We start from the raw sequence: 12958 nt of genomic DNA, 5'->3' as shown, positions 1-12958 counted from the left end.
CAAACACAGATTCAGCTCATCATGCCCTGGGCTTCTGAAGATGGCCAGAGCCCAGGTTTTACCCCTATAGCTCCAGGACTACACAGGTGTCTCCTTGCTGCCTCCTCAGCTGCATGGAGTGGTTCACACAGTAGTTAGTGTCTGCTTTGGTCTGTGATTTTTAATAGCTGGAGCCATCCCAGCACCTGCCCACAACCAGGCAGCTCAGGGCCCACCCCACAGTTTGGTGACTAAAACAAAGGCACACCGCTTTTGGTACCTCACAGGGGCGAGTCTTTAATGGAACACAGAGACCCTGATGTTACAGACAGGCACGCTGAGGGATGAACAACAGATGCAGTAGAGTCTGCTTTCAGATTTCCATAACAAGTGTGTGTCAGGAGCTGGCAGCTATGAAGACATGTGGCATATGCTGGGTATGTCTGTGCCGTGCCCTCCCCAGGAAGCTGTTTCTTCCATGGGAGCTCCTCTGATGAGTTACAGACACCAGGAAAGGATGGAGCTGCTGGCTTGGGGATTCAGAGGAAACTCACCTTGACCTTTCCTCCTTGTGTGCTGCACTGCAGCAGGCAATCCAAGTGAAGAGTTGCCCACAAAACTACAATGCGTGAAGCTGATCCCAGGAAAAGTGGAATGGCAAGAAGGTGGCTACCCATCCACTAGGTCAGGCCAGCAATTCCCAGCTGGACATTTTATTTCTGTGCCCTGCCCAGCTGTCTCAGTCCTGCAACAGCTTATGTTTTACAGTCGAGCTCTCTGAGCAGAGGTGAACAAAGAGAGTCCCAGCTGCTGTGCGAGCACGCAGCTCACACAGGTCGTAGTCGTGGGCCCACTCCACGTTGCCCCAGCGCCGAATCTGAAGGAGAGGAGGAAGATGGATTATACTCAAAGCACCTCAGCAACTCTCAGCTTGCCTTCTCATGTTTGTGAAGCACAGGTAACCCCCCCCACCAGGAACTGAGATGATCCTCGACTGCTGAGGCAGGGATATCTCGAGATGAGGATGTGCTTCATCTGTACTGGGCTCTGAGGCAAAGCCTCTTAACGGCAGGATGAAAAGATTCCCAACTTCAGCCACTTTTGGGACAAGGAGAGCTTCACACCGGGCTAATTTCCAGCAAGCTTGATATCTTGGTGTCTACCAAAGCCTCCAGGCTGGATAACCCTCAGCAAGAGAAGCCAGCCACAACTTTGCACTTCAGATTAGAGAGGGAGAAAAAGCAGCCATCTGGGCTCTGTGAAAAGAAACTGGCAGCCCTGGGAGCACTCTGGGCTGGTGTGCCCGTGGTGTTGCTCTGCAGCAGCACGCTCCAAAACACTCTCAGACAGAGAGACTGGTGGAGTGGAACGTCTCCTGCTATAGCAGGCACTTCCCCTGCCAGTTATTTGTGGTGGGGGATGCATTTGTCATGCTGAGATTATTGCTATTTGAATTATAGGGCTGTTTTGTAACATAATTTACCTGGTATTCTTCCTCCAGGCGAGACAGAAGCACAGCTTTCTCTACTGTAATGTGCCTGTCAATCAGGCTCATGGACAGAATCAGTGATTTCAGCTGGGTGATTACAAATTCTATACCTGGAAGGGAATAACCCAAACCAAACAAGATTCATGGCTGTTTTCTGCAGCATTACAGCAGCATCTTCACATGCTCTGAAGAGACAGACAGGCTGTGGTACCCCCTCAGGGAGGGGCAGTGATCCTCCCACCTGCACCTGAGCACTCAGATCTGTGGGTAACAGCAGGCACAGAGCATTGTGCTGGCCCTGCCACTGCAGTGACAAAGGCCATGCCCTGGACATTACTTCCTTTTATTCTGCCACAACCCTTCCCAGTGCAAAGGGAAGAGATATACATCCAGGCTCAAGCATTCTTTGTCTTTTGTGGGTTTCACTGCCTGCTGCTCATTCAGGTCTGGAGCAAAGCAAACCTCCCTTCCTTTCTTTATCTTTTGGTGTCATTCAGATGATTCAGGCAAGATTAAGTGGGATATAAGGATGAAAAAGTGAGGACAGTGCACAGTGTGGGCACTTTGGAGTACTAAGCCTGATTTCTTTTCCTGGTAACAACAAAGCTAGAGATTAAATCATTAGAAGGCCTTGCATTAAAGAAGTTATTTGTGCTAAGGTAGAGCAAGCAGCTCATGGGACAGTACAGTCAGATCCTGAACACCAGTGGCACTGAAGAGAATCCTGTGACAAAAGCAGGTCAGGGCCTGGCCTGCAGATTTAAAACGTAAACCTCCACACTTGGAGCAGAAGAAAAACATGACACTCACTCTCCTGCCCTGTGGAGAGGGGAACCACCTCCTCACTGGCCCAGCCTGAGCACAGAGCTCCCAGCCCAGCCCCACTCACCTTGCAGGGCCCACATGTTGTAGGATGCCAGATGGCTGACAAAGGTCTCCTTGGTGCTGGCTGGAATGTTTGGCCCCAGGATGCTGGTTGAGGAGCCAATTGTCACATTGTACCTGGAATGATCACCCAAACCCTTAGCAAAGCCCAGGGGAAAGGCCCAGGGCTCATGGAGCTTGTGGTCCTGGCAGTCACAAGCATCAGAGCTCCTGGACTCAGCTGGGCAGGGCCTTAAGCAGCCAGGAACCCTTTGAGCTCTCACCTTTTCTCAGCCCAGGAGACCACAGGATCCCATTCATTCTTCTGTAGTTCTGCCAAGGCTGCAGGCTCCTCCACACGATAGCTGGGACATCACAGAACAAAACCACACTGGATGTCACTCCCAGGCTGGGACACATCACTGGGAAGGACACTGACCCACCAGACCACAGCAAGTTGAACAGGGACCTGCTGTTGTCCACCCAGGCAGCAGTGACAGGGAACAATTCCCCAGCTCTTCCTCAAATTCAGTGCTTTTTCTTATTCCAGGAAAGACAATTCTGTCTTACTACAAAACAGAGCAGTGAACCATCCAACTGAAAACTACAGGTAACCCCAAGCCATGGACCGAAGTGAGGTTTAACAGTTAGAGGAAGGCACAAACCCCACTGCAACTCTGTGTGAGGCCACTCCTGCTTCTTGCCCAATGTCTCAGCTCAGCATTCCCTGCCACCCCAGTCTGACCAAAGCTACAAGGGCAGGTGGGGGAAGCCTGTTCCTCTCTCTCCATAGGAACTGTGCAGCTGCCATTGGAGGCTGGGACAGAAGCCTGGGCATGAACAGGCTTGATCCTACAGCTCATGGGGACTTTAAGGAATGAAGGGCATTTTGGGACTGGTACAAGTAGTCTGAGCTATCTGTGCTAGCACAGGAATACCAAGGACTGGCTGACAGATCCCCACAGGCCTTTCAAAGATGTTTTCTCCAAGATCTTCATTTCCCACTGGTCTCACCCTTGCCCAGCCTGGAGGTATCCAAAACAAAGTTCAACAGAGGACCAAATCCAATGCTCCTTCTTTGGGTGCACAGACTCCAACCAGGTTTGCACACGCAGGACTGATCTAAACTAATTCAAACCCTCAGGCAAAAACCAGCACAGATCAGAGCCATGCCACGACTGGGTGAGAGCAGATGCCTTCCCTCACTTTACCCAATCCTCTTTCCAAAATCTAGCTGGGCCCCCATCTCATACCAGACTGTGTCTGTCTCCAGGAACTTCACAGCCGCTCGGATCAGCTGCGTCTTGTTTCGCTGCGTGGGGTTGTCCAGCGCCGTGTTGCACAGAGTGGTCTGGGGATAAAGGCAATTGAAACTGCTGTTATTCCAGGCTTGAAAAAGCAGCAGTTTCCATGGTGCAATGCCAAGAAGAAGCAGTGGGATTTGTGGCAGATGAACAACTGAGAGGTGCAGGGCCACAAAATGGCTCATGTAATAGGTATCTTCTCAAATCTCTCAGAATCTCTGGAAATAGCCCATTAAGCAGCAGGGAAGAAGGGCCATGGACTGCTCCAGAGGTCACTGTTTCCTCCTGCCCCTCACTACTCCCAGTAACACTGTCCAGCCCCTTCTCAAGTTCCCCCGGTGACACAGATTCCTTCTAGACAGGCACCCGGCCACCCTAGAGAAAGTCCTAACTTTCTGCTCATTAGGAGCAGGACAACCTGCGGCCTCTACATTCTGCATTAGGAGCTCTCAGCATTCCACCCTTCCATGCTCACCAGGTGCATGGTGTAGAACTTGATGGTGTCTTTCTGAGAATCCCACTCTGTAGCCACTGCAATGGCCAAGGCCTCGCTGGGGACCGTGAAGAGCTTGGCCTGGGGTGTTTTCAGCTTTCGGTGGTCCAGGTTTATTTCAAAGCCTCCTGGGGAATCAGAGTAGAAATCCTGGGGAATCAAAGAGGAGCAGGCACTAAGGAACAACAGACAACCCCACAGTGGGAGCAGATCCAGAGCTGGAGCTGATGGGAGCAAGGGACCAGGAATACTCAGGTTTCCCACATCACTTGGATACACTTGGTCTTGGAAGCTGCTTCCCACCATGCAGCTTTGCTGCAGATGAGGAGGGGACTCAGCACATGGTGACAAACATGTCACTGGCATAGCCTGGGCTGCAGATGCCACATGGGGGGATGACACCTCTCCCAGGGATCAGCCCCTCCATCCCATCCTGGCAGCTGCACTCACCTTCCCCTTGAGAGATGCTCACATTCTGGTAGAACCTCTTCCTCTCTGGGGACACAAACAGAGGGCAAAGAGAACATTCAGAGGACAAAGAGAGAATGTTCAGCCCCTTCCCCTGCACGCCATCACAGCTCAGAACACACAGAGCTTCGGTGCTGTCAAGGTGGCCTGGCCACAACAATCCAGCCTTTCATCCACAGTTTCCAAGCTGTGAGCTCCACTCAGCAGGGAAGCACCAGGAAACTGGTAACAACCACAGTGCTGCTGTGCACAGCCAGGGAGCACAGAGAACCAGCTAACCACTGCCAGGCTGGGGGCTCAGCTGCCTCAGAGTGTGGCAGGGCTGGTTTCCCAAAGCAGACCTGTCCCACCACTCCTCAAGGTCAACCTTTCCAGATTCTACAACTACAGTCACATTGCACAAATTAATCCCCGAAGGACACTTCTCCCTGCAACCCCCCAACATCCCAGTCCAGCTCAGAATATACCTGCCCCACCAATAAGGTGAGCCTGAGGAAAGTTCAGGTCTCATTTTAGGAGGAGCATCCTTCGCTACCAGCACTTCTAACACGTGAGAGCAGGATTACACACATTCCAAAGGCTCACATCCCTCCCACAAGGCAAGAAGAACCCATGAGCCATTCCCTTGACAACAGCAACCAGGTTGTAAATCCCAAACACATAAATCTGTCTCATGAAGGGCACAGCAAGCAGGTCAGGCTGCAGGTCTGCCATTCCACGCGAAAAAAAAGCACATTCCCGCTGGGGAAATGGAAGGATTTGCTCAGGCTCGGTGACCTGCAGGCTTAGGGGCCTCTGAGAGCACCTTAGGCACAGTCCTAAAAACAGACTGAAGTGTGTGTACCCCAGAGGAGCCTCGAGGCTCATCAGTGGCTCCCAAAACCTTGCCATGAGTCACTGCGACTCTGCAGCCTCACCTCCGACAAAATAAGATTAATTTTACCGTTTCAAGCCCCCGCGATTCCAGCAAAGTCTTTGGACGGGGTACGTGAACAAGAACATACCTGAACCCTCTCGTCTGAATCTCATTCCCTCAAAATCCCTAAACCCCAACAAAACACAGAAACAAGTGTAACAAACTGGTTCAGTGCAGGCTCGGCCGTGCTGCCAGTGAACCTTGGCCCGCTCCAAACACACATTAACGCCAGAGAAAGGGCGCAGGCGGGAGTCCCAGCACCGGGACCGCTCAGCGGCCCTGGGGACCGCGGTCCCTATGAGGCGGTACCGATCCCAGCCCCGGCCTGGGTGACCCCGGGATGAGGATTCCCAGAGAATGACTCCCCCTCCCCAAAACGGGGCCGGAGCCGCCCCGGTGCTCCCTCACCTGCCGGCGGGGCATAGGCCCGGCGCCCACATGGCCCCACCAGGCAGCTCCCGGCAGGTGCAGGAGGCGGTCGGGGGAGCCGAGCGGGCGGAGAATGTGCCCACCACAGCCGGCGACAGCCGCGCCACATCGCGACAGACGACATAGCAACCTTGTCCCGACCGCGCTCAGCACCGCTCCCTGGGCGCCGCCATATTTCTGGTGGCCGCAACCAATCCATGCCGCCTAGATAAAAAACCTACACTTCCCAGCAGCGCCCGGCGGCCTCACAACCAATTAACGCCCGGCACCGCGCCAACAGCCAGTCAGAGTCAGGGGACGCCCCCCAGGCACGCGCGCGGGGGCCAATGGGAGCGCGCGGAGGCGCTGCCGGGAGGCCCCGACCCAGAGAGGCGGCCGCGGTGTGAGGGAGCGGAGCGGAGCGGGCGGCGTTCCCCCGGCCGCGCCCCGGCCCCGGCCACGCTGGCGCCCGGGGACCCCCCCGAGATGCCGGTTCGGAGCGAGAGGCGCCGCGCCGGAGGGGCGGGGAGCTCGGCCTCCTCCCCTGCTACCGGAGCGGCCGCCAGCAGCCTGGTGCCGCCGCCCCCCATCAACACGGCGCAGCCCGGAGTGGCCACTTCGCTACTGTACAGCGGGGCCAAATTCCGCGGGCAGCAGCGCAGCAAAGGCAACGCCTACGAGGTGGAGGTCGTCATGCAGGTGAGGGAGGCGGCGGGGCGAGACGGGCCCTGGCGGGGCGGGAACGGCCACCGCGGCCTGAGGCTAGAGGGGGACCCCGCTCAGCTCAGGCCGCGGTGGCCGTTCCCGCCCTGCCGGCCCCTTGCGACAGCACCCGCATCACCCTGTCGTTCGGTATTAGGATAAATTTCTCCACAGAAAAGGCCATTAAACATTGGAACAGGCTGCCTAGGGAGGTGGTGGAGTCACCATCCCTGGAGGTGTTTTAAGGAAAGACTGGACGTGGCATTGGTCTGGTTGACAGGGTGGTGAATTAGTCACAGGATGGGGCTGGATGATCTCATAGATCTTTTCCGACCTCGGTGGTTCTGTGATGATTCCAAGCCGGCGGGGTGTTTTTATGTTCGATTCTCCACGCTCCTGGTGGGATTTTGTTGTGGTGGGGACATCCCATGGTTGCTCAGCTCCACTGCACGCTGCCACCTCGCAGGTGCTGGCTGTGGTTTTGTGCTTTAAAACGCTGCTTTTTTTTGTGCTTAAAAACGCTGCTTTTGTGTTAAAAACGTGGCTGTTTTGCTTGTGTCAGCTGAGGAGAGGGGACTGCTTGCTCTCCCTGTGCTGAGCTCGGGGAAACGTTGCTGTGCTTTGATCACAGGTGGAGAAGATCTATCTTCTTACAGAAGAGGTTTGCACTTCCCTGAATAACTCGCTGTGTGTTTTGAAAGTGGATTTGGAGATGTCAGGGAAGAGCTTGGGAAATCCCTGCTTTTAAAGGAGCAGGCCAATCCTTGCACGGCAGGAGTAGAGAGATGCAGGCTGATAACTGAAAATACAGGTGGCATAAAAGCTTTAGATTTAGAAAATACAGGTGGCATAAAAGCTTTAGATTTAGGAGAAGGGCCTCCTGCAGAATGCTGGGGGTGTGGGTGATTCTTCCAGAGATGCTTTTCCTTGGAGAACACCCTGAGTCAGATCCCTTCCGGCTGGAAAGGGGATTTGCTTCCTGCTGGAGAATTCTGGGCAGAGGGTGTTGCCTTGAGAGCAGGCCTGGGATACAGAGGCTGCCAGAGGTGAGCTGGGCACCTGCAAATGATCTTTCCAGGTGGTTCCTATCATGGAATAGGGCTGGCAGTGTGAATATTGGGCAGTGAGCTGGGCAGTGTGTACTAACTGGAGCAGAAATTATCCTTGGAAAGGTTAGAAACTGCTTTGGATCAAGCATGCACCTTCATGCTGATTTTTATGGTTGGACTTTGCACTCTCTTCCAGCATGTGGATATGGAAAACTCCTATCTCTGTGGATACTTGAAGATCAAAGGCCTTACAGAGGTGAGTGTTAACTACAAAACAACACAAAAAGGGGCTGTGTAAAGGCTTTTTTTTTCCTTCTTTTCCTAGTGGGGTGGGGGAAGCTGTTGCCAGAAATAGGAAGTGGAGAGGTAGAGCATGTTGTAGGTTTGATCACAGGGTATCAGCTGGGGAATGGTGCTGGCTGTAAATGTCGCAGGTGATTATCCAGCTGGGAGCTTCATGGAATCATTTAAAGTTAGAAAAGCCCTCTAAAATGGTTGAGTCCAACCACTGACCCAGGACACAGCCATGTCCACCACTTCCTTGGGCAATGTTTAACCACTCTTTTAAATTGCTCTTTATACCCAATCTAAACCTCCCTTGCTGCAATTTGAGGGCATTTCTTTTTGTCCCATCCCTTGTTCCCTGGGAGCAGAGCCTGACCCCCACCTGGCTGCTCCCTCCTGTCAGGGGGTTTGGAGAATGAGGGTCCTTTTTCCCAGGCTGAGCCACTCCAGCACCTTCAGCTGCTCATTATCAGCCTTGTGTTCCAAACCCTTCCCCACAGCCCAGCTCTGACACAACTCCTGGCTTCGTAAAGGGAGGAGAGGGGCAGAGAAAGGCTGGAATAGGAGCATGGGGGCTGTGGGTATGGGAGAGTCAGCCTTGGAGAGATGTGGGGCAGGACAAGGTGTGGGAGCAGCAGCCTCATATTAGCCAGAGCTCTCCCTGGGAGATGCTTTTTGCTGAGTGCGTGGAGCTTTGTCTGCTCTTGGGTTTGTGTCTGTAGGTGCCAATTGTGCCCTCCCCTTTGTCTCCCCTCTGGCAGGAGTACCCAACCCTCACCACGTTCTTCGAGGGCGAGATAATCAGTAAGAAACACCCGTTCCTAACGCGCAAGTGGGACGCCGACGAGGACGTGGATCGTAAACACTGGGTAAATTAATCTGGGGCACAGGGTGGGCCTGGCTGCTGGTTTGGAGGAGAGGTGCAGTGTGTGCCCATGCAAGAGCTGGCAGAAAGGCCTGGAGATCTCTCCTTTCTGGCTGTCTCCCTCCTTCTCCCGCTGGGGTCTTTGCAAATAGAGGTCTCTTCAGCAAGATGTGATATGTGACGAGGGAGGGGATCTCTTGTTTTCCACTTTTTGGCCATGGGGTTGGAAGGGAGCAGCTGCAATCCCCATCTCTTGACCCCCTAAGAGAATACACTCTTTATTTTTGGAGACTTGTTGCAAAATGGAATGGAGAAAGGGAAAGGGATCCCACTAGCATGGGTAGGGCACTTGGTACCTGTGTCTCTTCTCAGGGGAGAATGTACCTGCTGTTGTGTTTTGAGGCCACAGCAGCCACCTGATCACGTCCCCACCTTTAGCTTGGCTGTTGTTTGCCAAGCTTTGATGTTTGTTAGATTTCTGTCAAAATATCTTCCTGTGGAAATGCAAGAGCTTCTCCAGCCAGGCTGGATATTGCTGTGAGTGTCAGTAGATTTCCTTTCTAAATAGCAGCTGGTACAAGAAGTTTTATTCCTGGAATAAGCATACTTTTTTGTTTGTTTGTTTTGTTTGTTTGTTTGTTTGTTTCAGGGAAAGTTCCAGGCTTTTTACCAGTATGCAAAAACATTTAACTCTGATGACTTTGATTATGAAGATCTAAAAAATGGGGACTACGTCTTCATGAGATGGAAGGTAAACCCTGCCTGTCTCCTTTCTGATGAGCTGCTTGCAAGGCACTGACAGAGACTTGAGGTGTCTGAGAGCTTTTCCAGCCATGATTGTTTAATGAAAGATCTCGCCCTGCCAACCCCAAAACCCACTGTTCTTGCAAGTTCCAGTGTGACTCGTGTCTAGCCAGCTAATTGTGTCCTTAAGGGCTGCAGTCATGGCTAAAAACACAACAGGAAAATCTTGTTTGGTGATGCTCCAGAGGATGAGAGAATTGGATCCAGTCCCTGTGTGGGGCCTGTGTTTGATGCAGACTGGCCAGTCTGCAGCTCTGTTCTTCAGCTGGGATCATCACAGAGTCACCATGGACTGGTTTGGATTGGAAGGAACCTTAAAACTCATCTTGTTCCACCCTCCTGGTGTGGGCAGGGACACCTCCCACTATCCCAGGCTGCTCCAAGCCCTGTCCAACCTGGCTTTGGACACTTCCAGGGATGAAGCAGCCACAGGTTCTCTGGGCATTCTGTGCCAGGGCCTCCCCACCCTCACAGGGAAGAATTTCTTCCCAATACCCATCTAACCCAGCCCTTTGGCAGTGGGGAGCCATTTCCCCTTTACCTGTCATTCCGTGCCCTTGTGGAAAGTCCCTCTCCAGCCTTCCCATGAGCTCCCATAAGTGTTGAAAAGCTGCAGTGAGAACTCTCTGGAGCCTTCTCTTCATGCTCAGGCTCTGACTCCCAGTTTTGCAGTGGGCTTCTGGTTTGCAGGGGACAGGTGTTGAGCTGAAACTGATCTCCTGCACTCTTAAAACTCATTCTGTTCTCAGTTATCTGCTTCCCTGTGAAGTGCTTGTGGTGGCAGATGGTGAAGGGGCACTCTGGTCTCTGCTCTGGCCTGCTGAGAGTGCAGGGAGTGCTCAGTCAAGAATGTCTTAATGTTAGTGGGTGCCAATATTTGGTTTGGAAGGGCAGATTGTGGTGGAGTGGGGCTGTATTTGACCAACATTTTAAAATGCAGCCTATGTTTTGCATGCAGGAGCAGTTCCTAGTCCCAGATCACACCATCAAGGACATCAGTGGTGCTTCCTTTGCTGGTTTCTATTACATCTGCTTCCAGAAGTCAGCAGCATCTATAGAGGGCTATTACTACCATAGGAGTTCAGAATGGTAAGGAAGTTTCTTGCCTCCTAAACCAAGCTGTCACTCCTCTCCTGCTTGTCCACAACCTTGGGAGTGTCCAGGCAGGAGATTCAGGCTGGTGGTTGGATCTTGGGGCAGAAGGGAGGGCTGTGGGTTGTGACTGGCCTGAGCAGGCTGGTGCAGTCCATTGGTGTGGTATAAAGCGCTGCCCTTATGGAAAAAGGGAGGAAATGTTGGCTGGCAGGGTGGAGGAGGGAAGATGATACAGGGTCTGGAGAAGTGCTGTGAGGGAGCTCAGTTCTCTCTCCTAAGGGACAGTTTGGCTGTTGCTCCCTTCAGGCAGAAATCTTGTCAGGCCAGTGCTTTGTATTTCAAGGTCCTTGGTGTGTTGCTGTTAAGACAAGAGAACAGTCAAAGCTAATTGGTGAGGTTTTTGTTGGAGACAAGTTGCTGTGGAGAGCTCTTTTCCCTTGGATCATTGTCATGAGCAGCAGGTGAATGGCTGGAAGCTCTCAGGGGGAGGGAAGGAACCAGGAGGCTTTCAGATACATTCTCTCAAGCTGAGCTTTGAAAGACTGGAGTGTAATTTGCACTTGTAGCAAACACTGTTTGAACTTGAAAGTTGTTGAACTTCAAAGGGAGTCCATAAAAACCCCCACAGTCAGCCCACCTGGAAGGCTGCCTTGCTGCAGGTGGCTCAGAGGGACCAGAGTGGAAATTACAGGATCATTAAGGTTGGAAAAAACCTCCAAAATCGAGTCCAACCTTTGACTAAATACCACTATTCCCACTAAACCCTAAATGTAATGTCTGCTTGATTTCTGAACACTTCCAGGGATGGTAACTCCACCACTTCCCTGGGCAGGCCACTCCGGGTCTAAACCACTCTTTTCATTGAGGAATTTTTCCCTCATATCCAACCTGAACCTCTCCTGGCACAACTTGAGACTGTTTCCCCTTGTCCTGTCACTAGCTGTGTAGGAAAAGAGCCTCACCCCACCTGGCTGCACCCTCCTGTCAGGGAGTTGTAGAGTGATGAACAATGCTGAGTTCCTGTGAGGATTTGGGCACTGTGGGAAGCGGGTGTTGGGTGCCTGAACTGGGCTGTAAAGGGGGAGAGAAGAGCAGCCAGCAGTGTCTGCTCTGTGGCTGCCCAGCAGGAGCTCCATGTAATCCTCTCCTCCCTCTCTTTCTCCTCTGGCAGGTATCAGTCGTTGAATTTAACGCACGTTCCCGAGCACAGTGCTCCTATCTACGAGTTCCGATGACAGCTGTCCACATCTGATAGCACCCAGAAGCAACCAGGCAGGAGAGCATGGCCTGCCAGGAGAACTGTGTCCCTGTGGGAGCACGGGAATGCACGCTTCTCTCCTGCCCCTTGGACTCAAGAGAGAGAGAGAGCCTGGATGTTAACTCACCCAGCCTGAGGAGCTGCTGGAGCTTGATTCTCCCTCCTGTCGAGTGGCCATTTGATCTTTACTCTGGTTTTAAGCTACTTTAATGCACTTTCTTGTTGCACAGCTCTTTTCTCTGTCACTGAAGTTCCTTCTGGCTCCTCTGGAAGCTGTTTCTCAGTAGCTAGAATCAGTGCTCTGGCCTCTGAGTAATAAGGAAATGTAAGCTCAAGGCTTATATTTTCCTTGTTATATCCTGAAGTGGGTTGAAATCACCAGGATTCAAGTTTCTTGCGTAGATTTCCAGCTCTGATGCTCCCAGAGCCAGGCCCTGGGTATGAGGCTCAGCTATGGAGTCTGTTGGAGAGTGTTGGCTGAGGTAAGGCTGGAATGAGGCTTTGCTGGCTAACAAGGTTAGCTGGAGCTGCAGATCTTTCAGGAACGCCGGCCCTTTGGAGCTGGGAGCTGTTCCGGTGTCTGGATATGCCATTGGGAATTAATTTGATGTACGGACTTCCAGGCTCTCAGTAAAGTGGATCTGAACTCTGCTTGTAGGTGTATATTTGCTCTTTACTTAAGTTAAGGGTAAAAAAAAAAAAAAAAAAAAAAAAAAAAAGTCAAAAAAAGTTTTTAAAAAAAAGACTTTTATTAAAAAAAAATATATTTTTATGGTTCCTTTTCCAAAGGACCCTATGGCAAATGCACAAGTACTCGATGTTACTGTTTTCACATTGAAAACCAGGAATGTCTGTGTTTTTATATCCATGTATCCAGCTAAGCTTTGGGAATGTGACTGGAGCTCAAGCGCTGAGCAGAGTCGCCCTGGGACCTCTCAGCGTTTGTACTCCCCTTTCATGCTTCACCATCACTGCTTGA

General features: G+C 52.1%; 2 protein-coding genes across 4 annotated transcripts; one reads left to right on the top strand and one right to left on the bottom strand.

Moving 5' to 3' along the window:
- Window positions 1-250: 250 nt before the first annotated feature.
- ATPAF2 (ATP synthase mitochondrial F1 complex assembly factor 2) lies at window positions 251-6117 on the bottom strand. 2 transcript variants are annotated; one of them, XM_083872504.1, is made up of 8 exons: window positions 5922-6117; window positions 4580-4624; window positions 4112-4257; window positions 3586-3683; window positions 2617-2697; window positions 2358-2470; window positions 1463-1578; window positions 251-856 (listed from the first exon to the last, which is right to left on the bottom strand). In XM_083872504.1, the coding sequence occupies exons 1-8, from the start codon at window positions 6064-6066 to the stop codon at window positions 719-721; spliced, it is 882 nt and encodes a 293-aa protein (XP_083728630.1). In that variant the 5' UTR covers window positions 6067-6117; the 3' UTR covers window positions 251-718. The 2 variants fall into 2 exon arrangements, with proteins under 2 accessions (XP_083728630.1, XP_083728631.1); XM_083872505.1 differs by lacking the exon at window positions 5922-6117 and adding an exon at window positions 5602-5702.
- Window positions 6118-6315: 198 nt separating this feature from the next.
- Window positions 6316-12630, top strand: GID4 (GID complex subunit 4 homolog). Of its 2 annotated transcripts, none has more exons than XM_083872615.1 (6): window positions 6316-6620; window positions 7869-7928; window positions 8719-8826; window positions 9472-9573; window positions 10585-10715; window positions 11893-12630. In XM_083872615.1, exons 1-6 carry the CDS (start codon window positions 6408-6410, stop codon window positions 11954-11956), a joined length of 678 nt encoding a protein of 225 aa, XP_083728741.1. In that variant the 5' UTR covers window positions 6316-6407; the 3' UTR covers window positions 11957-12630. The 2 variants fall into 2 exon arrangements, with proteins under 2 accessions (XP_083728741.1, XP_083728742.1); XM_083872616.1 differs by lacking the exon at window positions 6316-6620 and adding an exon at window positions 7526-7669.
- The last annotated feature ends 328 nt before the right edge of the window (window positions 12631-12958 follow it).

Source organism: Zosterops lateralis (genome assembly GCF_965231275.1).
Source record: "Zosterops lateralis genome assembly, chromosome: 15".
Taxonomy (NCBI): Eukaryota; Metazoa; Chordata; class Aves; order Passeriformes; family Zosteropidae; genus Zosterops; species Zosterops lateralis.
Note: the sequence above shows the minus strand (reverse complement) of the source record. Positions and strands in the feature narration are given on the sequence as shown.

Coding starts and splice junctions, on each gene's coding strand:
- ATPAF2 (XM_083872504.1), bottom strand. CDS start 6,066: ATGTCGTCTGTCGCGATGTGGCGCGGCTGTCGCCGGCTGTGGTGGGCA. Junction 4,625..5,921: donor GGCCTATGCCCCGCCGGCAG/GTGAGGGAGCAC, acceptor TTGTGTCCCCAG/AGAGGAAGAGGTTCTACCAG. Junction 2,471..2,616: donor GTCTCCTGGGCTGAGAAAAG/GTGAGAGCTCAA, acceptor TGATCATTCCAG/GTACAATGTGACAATTGGCT.
- GID4 (XM_083872615.1), top strand. CDS start 6,408: ATGCCGGTTCGGAGCGAGAGGCGCCGCGCCGGAGGGGCGGGGAGCTCG. Junction 9,574..10,584: donor ACGTCTTCATGAGATGGAAG/GTAAACCCTGCC, acceptor TTTTGCATGCAG/GAGCAGTTCCTAGTCCCAGA. Junction 10,716..11,892: donor TACCATAGGAGTTCAGAATG/GTAAGGAAGTTT, acceptor CTCCTCTGGCAG/GTATCAGTCGTTGAATTTAA.